Source organism: Elaeis guineensis, chromosome 11 (assembly GCF_000442705.2).
Source record: "Elaeis guineensis isolate ETL-2024a chromosome 11, EG11, whole genome shotgun sequence".
NCBI lineage: Eukaryota > Viridiplantae > Streptophyta > Magnoliopsida > Arecales > Arecaceae > Elaeis > Elaeis guineensis.
This window is the reverse complement of record NC_026003.2, coordinates 17,893,625-17,902,616: the sequence shown is the minus strand read 5'-3', so window position 1 is coordinate 17,902,616 and position 8,992 is coordinate 17,893,625. Positions and strand designations below refer to the sequence as shown.

The 8,992-nt window shown below is 39.6% G+C and overlaps 1 protein-coding gene across 1 annotated transcript; it reads right to left on the bottom strand.

The window, feature by feature from the left end:
* Positions 1-6,040: 6,040 nt before the first annotated feature.
* LOC105034051 (probable LRR receptor-like serine/threonine-protein kinase At3g47570) lies at positions 6,041-8,117 on the bottom strand. Its single transcript, XM_073245307.1, has 3 exons — positions 7,634-8,117; positions 6,571-7,440; positions 6,041-6,429 (listed from the first exon to the last, which is right to left on the bottom strand). Exons 1-3 carry the CDS (start codon positions 8,115-8,117, stop codon positions 6,041-6,043), a joined length of 1,743 nt encoding a protein of 580 aa, XP_073101408.1.
* Positions 8,118-8,992: the final 875 nt, after the last annotated feature.

Genomic DNA, 8,992 nt, shown 5'->3' with positions numbered 1-8,992 from the left:
TCATGGGAGTACCTCATCCTTCTTTATTTTATTCCTCCTGAAACTATCCCATTGCTTTCGAAAAGAATGATGTTTGGAGAGAAATTGATGACGATAATCAAACCAGTAGAGCATATGACCATGCTCAAGTTGAAATACCTTTGTATTTTTTATACAATAGGGACATGCTAGCTTCTTATGAGTGCTCCATTTTGACAGCATCCCATAAGCAAAAAAAACACTAATGGTCTACATTAATGTAGTCTTCATTACAAAATTCTACTTCTTTGATTCATCAAAAGTATGTATGTCATCGGACCATAAGAATTTCAACTCATCAACAACAGGCCTTAGATATATATCAATACTTCTATCAGGATGTCGTGGTCCAGAAATAACTAATATAAGAAAGATGTAATGTTCTTTCGTGCACATCTCAGGAGGTAGATTGTATGGAGTAATAAATATTGACCAATATGAATAAGGAGCCACTACATGACTGAATGATGTAAATCTATTGATAGATAGGTACAGTCTGACATTGCATGATTCCTACACAAATAAAAGATGACAAGTATCAAATTTCTTTGATGCCTCATTATTCGATGGATGAGTCATCATATCAGAGTGCTTGCGAATCTCTTCTTTATGCCATCTCATCTGTCTAGAAGTACTCTTGGACAAGTAAAACCTTCAAAGCCTAAAAGTGAGAGAAAGGTATCGAAGAATCTTGTATGGTATGTCATTTTGATTTCTATCCTCTTGTCTTGATTTAAATCGGCTTTCATCACATATGTCACATGAGCTATTCAATTGATCCTCCTTATAGAAAAATATGCAATCATTATGATATATATCTATCCTTTCGTATCAAATGTTTAACCCTTTCACCATTTTCTTGGAATCATAGAAACTCCCAACAAGTTTCTCATCCATTGGTAGCATTTTTTTTATGATCGCTACCATCCTATCATAACAGTTGATCATTATATTAAACTCGATCTTCAAGTTCAACAACTCTGACACAGCTGGTAATACAGTGTGTGTTTCACATCCTGACCATAGTGGTTCATCAGTATCTCTCAGCATATGATAGAAATCACCACTGTCCGCTTCTGAATCATTCTTCATATTTTAGTTAAATTCAGGACCAGTAGCATTCATAACCATATCTACTATTCTATCTGTGTCCCTATCCTGCCATTTTTAACCTTTGCAACTATCTTTCATATCTCTCAATGCAGGTACCAATGCTTATAGTTGGACATAAATCTACTCCTATATAAATGGACAGTTATGATATCTCTATCAAGCATTTCTCTATTGCCACATATCTTACAAGGGCAACGAGCCCACTTTTGATGTAAGAATACTGCATTCTCAAAAATATAATCACAGAAGTACTCTATACCCTCTTTGTATTTAGTAGAAATCACTCCATCGACTACTCGACGATTCATCCAACTATGATTCATGGTACAATACCTAAAGATTCTGCATATACAAATATAAGGCAATTGCTAAATAATTATTTTATCATTTCGAATGACTTATATAATAATTATATCCTCCTATCAACTAATGAGTATAGAAGATCCTATCTCATTCAGAAATTATATTAATTCTATAGATCAAGTACAGTAATCAAATGATATCCAATAAGAGTCAAAAAAATTTTGATAACATCTCTCCTTAGTTCTCCCCTATATGGCGTAAGATGTGTGAAGAGAACTAAAGAAAAATACTGTTCAAAATTTTTCTTAAACTCTTACTATACTGTTTGATTACTGTAATGATTTATAGAATTAATTTTATTTTTTAAATTATTTATATTGGACAATCAATTGATCAATGTATATAATTCTTCTATCTATATAAAAATATATAAATATACGGATGCTATAGAATATGTACATTAATCAAAAGATGGGTCTATGATTCTATGTAATATAATATTTTTAAAATTTTTAAATTAGGACGTTCCAAAGTATTGAGCAGCATTGCAAACAAGGATAGTCGGGACACGCGTCTCCGCATGCGGACTTGGAGCATGCCAGATGACTAGGCTGTACTAACAAACCAGCATGGTATCTAGGCAAATCCCATCTTGAAAGTTTTAAAATATCGAGCAGCATTGAAAATAGGGCTGAAAATGGATCGGACTGGGCTGGGCTACACCCCTACCTAAGCTCTACTTGAAATTTTTTTTCGAACTTCAGACTGGGCCTAGGCCCTAGAATCTTTTAAAATATGAGGTTCAAGATTAGTACGAACCCAATCGAATCGGTCCATTCATTTATGATGGGTCGGAAGCAAGCTCATCAGCATCGCTACTCGAATCTTGCTGATTACCCTCGAGGGGTAGATGTTCATTTATGATGGGTCGGAAGCAAGCTCATTAGCACCACTGCTCGAATCTTGCTGATTACCCTCGAGGGGTAGATGTTTCCCACCGAAAGCACATTGGTCATCGGAGAATTCACCATGCTGCTCCCACCACCGTTGGAGTAGATGAGTGGGTCAGAGCTGGTTCGATAGTGGCCCAACTTGAAGCTTTGCTATTGAAGGCAGTAGGGCTACTTTCATCAGAGATCTCCCACAATGGTTCCAACTCCCAAGAGCACCATCGGATGCGAGATTTTGTATGGCAGCGATGCTTGTTTGAATCTTGCCAATGATCGAAAATGCACCTCCCATGCACAAATTAAATTCAATTATTATAAATTTAAATAAATCTGATAAATCTAAATTTAAATATTAAAAATTTAAAGAGGAGAAAATGATGTGTGGCGACGGCTCCATCACCGTCATCGTTGTCGTCACTAATACTCACTTGGCGGTGTAGGGAAGAAGATGAGGTAGGGCAGGCACTGGGGCCGGGTTTGGCGGTGCGATGGAGGAAGATGGGGGAGGTGGGGGATGACAGATCCAGCGAGGGGAAGGCTAATCTAGTGTGGGGACAGCCAATCCAGCATGGGGACGGTGATGGCAGAAGAAGGGGGAGGTCGGGGCATCAAGATGGGGGCTCCGACAAGTTTTCGACAATGCCAGGGGAAGAAGGGGGGACGCGGGGAAGAAGGGGGGGCGGGCTCGAGGACCATCGATCCGATGTGGGAACATCGAATCTGAGGGGACGATGGCATGGGGAATGAGGCGTGGGGACAGGGGCTCCGACAGCGTGGCGGGGGAAGAAGGGGGACCGGAGGTGGGGGAAGATGGGGGAGGCGGTGGAGAATGAAACCAAGTGATCGGGGATGAAGATGGTTTTTAGGATAAGGTATTAGCAATGGCGAATTTGCATCGCTAAAACCGTCGCTAATACTAATTATTTAAAATTAAATTTATAGCGATGGCAATAATAAAAAATATTATCACTAATAAGCTTTCCTGCTTTTAAGATGGGTTTAATTTCCGTCGTAATAAGTAGATGATAAATATTACTATTAGCGACAGCTTGTTTGCCATCGCTATTATACTATTTTTTTGTAGTGATGGATCAAGTCCAAAAATCTAAAACCCTAAGGCCATAATGGGTGGAACCTAAAACAGAATGGGTTCGAATCTAGATCCGTTTGGATATGAACCCGATACCCAAAAACACACCATCACTATTGTGAGAAACCCTAGGTTTTCTCCATGCCACATGGGCGGTCGAACGGCCGCCTCCATCCACCCTAGCCTCCAGAGGAAATAGCAGGGAGGGGGGCGGACTGTCGCCATTGTCGAAGTGACAGCAAAAGACCCACCACCTCCCTCCCAAGTGGCAGAAGCCATGATTTTCGAGGCTGCATAAGAACACCACAGGCGGCGATGGATCCCTGCCGCCACCACCGGCAAGCAGCAGCTGCCCCCCTCCCCCCGCTGCAGCGATCCACCGCCATGACTACTGCCCCATTTGCCAAATGGTGAGGGTTGGCCTATGCCGCCGACCCCAAAACCTCTTTTCTTTTTTTATTTTTATTTTTCAAGAAATTAATAAAATGATGATTTAATTTTCTAAGCTTGATTTATTCCACAAAATACAAAAAATATGATTTTAATGTTTTGAAAATAAGCTAAAAATTTATCAAAAATTTTACATGAATATGAAGTATGAAACCAAGGCTCTGATACTACATGTTAGATAATTTTAACCTGTTATGCCAAGATCATGCTCCTATATTCATGCAAAATCAAAAAGCATAAATAAATCATACCTTGAATCATTATCAATCCAATATAATGATTGTGTAGCCCACAGGATGTCTGGTCTTCTCTTGTGGGGCGTCTCATCTTCTCTCTCCTCAACCTCCTCCTTAACGTGAATGATCGATGGGAATCATTTACACCTTTCTAAGAGTTGGAGAAAGGGATCGGACTACCTCTATATTTATATCTGCACTTGTCTTATCCCATTAAAGGACTAACTCTAATTAGAGTTGACTTCTAGTTTAGATCTAATTAGGAAAGAACTCTTTAATTAATTAGACTTACTATAATTGATTTAGTATATGTGGTTGATCTAATGAGTTAAACCTGGTTAAGTGATAATTAGGCCATATATTAGGAGTCAAATCCAACATATAATGCCAAGGGCTATTTGGCAATCAAATTTTACACAAAACCAGAAGGAATTAGTTCTTTTAATTTCCATATTGAAGTAGATTTACACATGTTTTCAAAAGACTAATAGTTCAAAAAGAAAACTTGATTTTTATTATAAAAAGTCCTTCTCTCTTTATTTTTATAAAATATGTTTTCATACAAAATCATATTTTTGTTGGGTCAAGAAGAAATACAGGTAACAAGATGCAAGACAAAGAACTTTTTCATCATGAGAAGCAAGGGGGATTTTGATTAGAGTAGTGGAGTGGTACAAGAGGTTTTCAAATGGCTTGCATTGCCAAAAGATCTAGACATCTATTTATAGATACAAAGGTGACTCTTAGGCTAACCCTCATGAATATTAAAGTGACCTTTTAATCTCCATGACTCTTACTTTACTTAAGATGATCCACAATATATTAAAAACTAGAGTATATAATCCTCTGATCTCCACAAACACATTAGCTACAAGAATTACATGACTCTTGAACTTGCTAACCTTAATGATAGAGTTAATTACAAATTAACCTCTAACAGTTTCATGCCTATTCATTTTTCAAAACAAAGAAATCTACACAACCACCTAACGTTAGAATTATGTTCAAAAGCTTGAATATATAAATAACATTTATAGTTAGAAAGGTGTACGAGATGTACTCATACAGTGCTAAATGCAGTAGAATGTAAATAAGTTAGGCAATAATGATCAATTATAAATCTGTTATTCTTTAAAACAATTTGATGAGTGATGATATATTGTGAAACCCAAAGATTTGTGAGAAATGGTACAATTATGGGTTGCAGTTCTTAATTTGAAAAGCTTAATGATGCTGAAGTGTCTCTCTAAAATGTTTAGATGTTGATTGTGTCTTCAACTTCCAAGGAGATGTTTAGATATAGTTGGAGGCCGTAGAAGCATGACTGTGCAATCATATGCTTTACCATGAAAACGCTCTATATTCGAGATTATTACTGAGGCTGTCTTAATCTGAAGGCTTTGTCTAACACATACACAAAAACAAACTTTGCTTTGCACCTTGGAATCATGCTTTGTCTCTGTTAGCTTTCTATGCTAAAGAATCTTAGGGTTTGTCTAACATGCACGCAAGCAAATTCTAGTCAGGGACATCGAAATGGCTATGGACTTTTGAAATTAATATGCCTCTTATTAGTAGCAGAATGCGAGAATTGCCTCCAGACCCATCAAACGAAGAGCTCACTAAAAAATTCATAGTGCATTATATTATATATGCTCCTTCCAAATGTCCAATGCAACTTTTAAACTAGACGTACTAGAAGAGCTCACTAAAAAATTCTGCTAATAGTTATTTGAAAAGGAAATTCAAGGGAAAACAAAAAGCCTGCAAGTGGCCTGTTTCTTTTCCTAAGAGTATTACACAAATATGTAAAATTACACAATATTCAACTCATAGCATCACAGCTTGCTATCGCATTTATCATGCATCCACCCAGGACTTCAGATGTTGGGCACTGGTAGTAGAGTCTTGATTGCTTCCAGATGAGTCACCGCATCTTTTGTCTCCATGCGCTCTCCTGGTGACTCCCTGGCGCATGAAAGACCAATTGCAAGCACAGCAATCAAGCATCTTTCAATCCTCTCACCTGCTTGGCTTCCACCTTGATTTATATGTAGCATTTCTTCACTCTCTTGTGAAAACAAGGATGGATCCACAATCATGGTAACCTGGGATCCTTTCGAGAGTTCGTCCTCAACAAATTTTTGAAGAGTAAGACCATCTTTAAACATGTCGTCTGTGGGTCTCTTCCCAGTAAACAACTCAAGAATGAGGATCCCATAACTATAAACATCACTTTGAACAGAGACTTGGCCTCCCATCCCATGCTCTGCAATGAATTCATACATTCAAAAAAACTAGTCATAATTTAGAAGCTAAAGAGATTCTGATCTTCGAGCTTGACGGAATACGGGAAGAGAAAAGAAAGGAAATATAGCAAGATCTAAAGACCTAGGTGTACTGTCTTTACCTGGAGCAATGTATCCGATAGACCCCTTTATAGCAAATGTACTAGTACTAGATAGAGCTGTTGATAACTTGTCGGTGCTTCTAGTGAGGAATTTTGCTAGCCCGAAATCTCCCACATGAGCAGTCATGCTATCATCAAGAAGAATGTTGCTTGGCTTTAAGTCACAATGAATAATTGGTATCTCGCAGTGGTTGTGGAGGTAGTTCAGTGCAGCAGCCACATCAATTGCTATGTTCAGCCTCTGGATGAGGCTTAGTTTCTTCGAATAAAATTTCCCGTCCAATGGTGGGTGCAACCACTTCTCTAGGCTCCCATTAGGCATGAACTGAAACACTAGAGCTCTAAAATCATTGCCTCTGAAATCAACACTTGCACATGTTGTCAAGATTTTTACAAGGTTGCGATGTCGGATGTTTCTCAAGGCCTCACACTCTGCCATGAAAGTCTTGAAAGCTCCTCGCAGTTGGAGGTCAAGTACCTTGACCGCAACAGTTTCACCATCACTCATAATCCCTTTATATACAGAACCAAAAGTTCCCCGGCCAATCAGATTATTGCATGAAAAGTCATCAGTTGCTTTCATCAACTCCTTGTAAGAAACTCTTTTAAGTAGATCCATCGAGGGAGTCGCAAACGAAGATTTCTTTGAGTTTCTTTTCAAATAACAGGTGATGAACAAACTAGATAACAGGACCAATAACGAGATTCCACAAACAACTGGGACAATTACTTTGAGCACAAGGGACCTCTTCTGTTTTGATGTTTGACTTGGACACGCGGGCAAATGCAAATCCGAGATACCCCCACATAATTTGTCATTCCCGAGTATGGAAACTGCACTAGCATTCTTGAAGACTCCCTCCTTTGGCACTTCACCATCAAGATCATTGAAGGATAGGTTTACATGTTGCAAATAATGTAGGTTGATAGAAAATGTGGGAAGGGCCCAGACAAATTATTGAGTGAAAGATCCAACACTCTGATGCCCTTTAGATGGTCCAGTGATGAAGGAATGAATCCTTGAAAGAAGTTCCCTTCTAAATAGAGGTATTCAACACCTGACAATCTCCAATTGTTGTTGGAATTTCACCTGACAACCTATTGTGGGAAATATTCAGAAGCTGAAGATTCTGCAGCTTGCCTACTGAAGTTGGAAGTGGCCCATCCAAGAAATTGCTGGATAAGTCCAGAAAATCCGATAAGGAGGAAAGGCTGAGGACTTCTCTAGGGATGGATCCACTAAGGCGATTACTAGAAAGGTCTAGTGTGTTCAGAATCTGACAGTTCCCAAGACTCGCTGGTATGTCTCCCTGCAAGTCATTCCCATCTAAATAAAGCTCATTTAACAGGGTGAGGTTGCCAATGGAGGTGGGGATAGCCCCCGAAAATTTGTTGCTAAACAAGAGTAGAGCTTCAAGTTTACTAAGTTTTCCAATGGAATCGGGAATGCTGCCACTAAGTATGTTCTCATTAAGGCCCAATATAGTCAGATTCACCAAGTTCTCAATTCCAGGAGGAATGGTTCCATATATCCGGTTTTGCCCCATAGTTAACCTATAGAGTGGGTCGACAGATTAGCTATTGAGGCGGGCAACGTGCCACTAAGATCATTGTCAGCTAGGCTCAAAAAACCTAGTTGACTACAGTTTGTCAGGGAGGAAATAAAAGCCCAGTCATTGGCTTCTTCAGCCTTCAATCTGTTCCCCCATAGAGAAAGCCAAGAGAGATGTTGCAGGCTTCCAAGATTTTCAGGTATCCCTCCACTGAATTTGTTGCCACCCAGATCGATCAGTTGAAGTCCTGAAGCATTTGCTAGCGAGATTGGGATTGGTCCTTCAAGCTGGTTCCGGACCAGGTTAAGCTGCAGGAGGTTAGGAAGAGCGTTGCCGATATCAAGTGAAACTGTTCCTGATAGCAGGTTATCTACAGCACTCAAGGTTTGCAAAGATGAGATATTGTAGAGCGACAGTGGAATGGTGCCGGATATTTTGTTGTCGGAAATTTCAAAAAACTGGAGGCTGGTGAGGTGGCCTAGGTCCTCCGGAAGGTGGCCTTGGAGATTATTTTTCGATAGTTCAAGAACGACGAGATGCGAGAGATTGGAGAATGATGGAGGGGGTGCTCCAACAAGCCTATTCCAAGAGAGATCAAGATAAGCGAGAGACTTGAGGGCTCCCACTGAAGGGGGATGATCCCGTGAGATTGTTGCTCGCTAGAATGAGAACAGATAGAGCCTGAATTCTACCTAACGACGATGGAATACCTCCAGCAAGACCATTGCTTGATAAATCAAGATAACGGAGAGAGAGGAGGTCTGTGAAAGAAGGTGGTATGGCCCCCACGAGGCTGTTCGTTGAAAGGTTAAGATAGACAAGAGAGGATAGTTCCCTAGGGAAGGCGGCATCTCTCCAATAAGCCTGTT

Excerpts from the sequence above, each read along its gene's own strand:
- LOC105034051 (XM_073245307.1), bottom strand. The coding sequence starts at position 8,117 with ATGGGGCAAAACCGGATATATGGAACCATTCCTCCTGGAATTGAGAAC. Across the intron at positions 7,441-7,633 it reads TCCAACAACAATTGGAGATT|TGCCAAAGGAGGGAGTCTTC; the intron begins GTCAGGTGTTGA and ends TTGATGGTGAAG. Across the intron at positions 6,430-6,570 it reads TATCGGATACATTGCTCCAG|AGCATGGGATGGGAGGCCAA; the intron begins GTAAAGACAGTA and ends AATTCATTGCAG.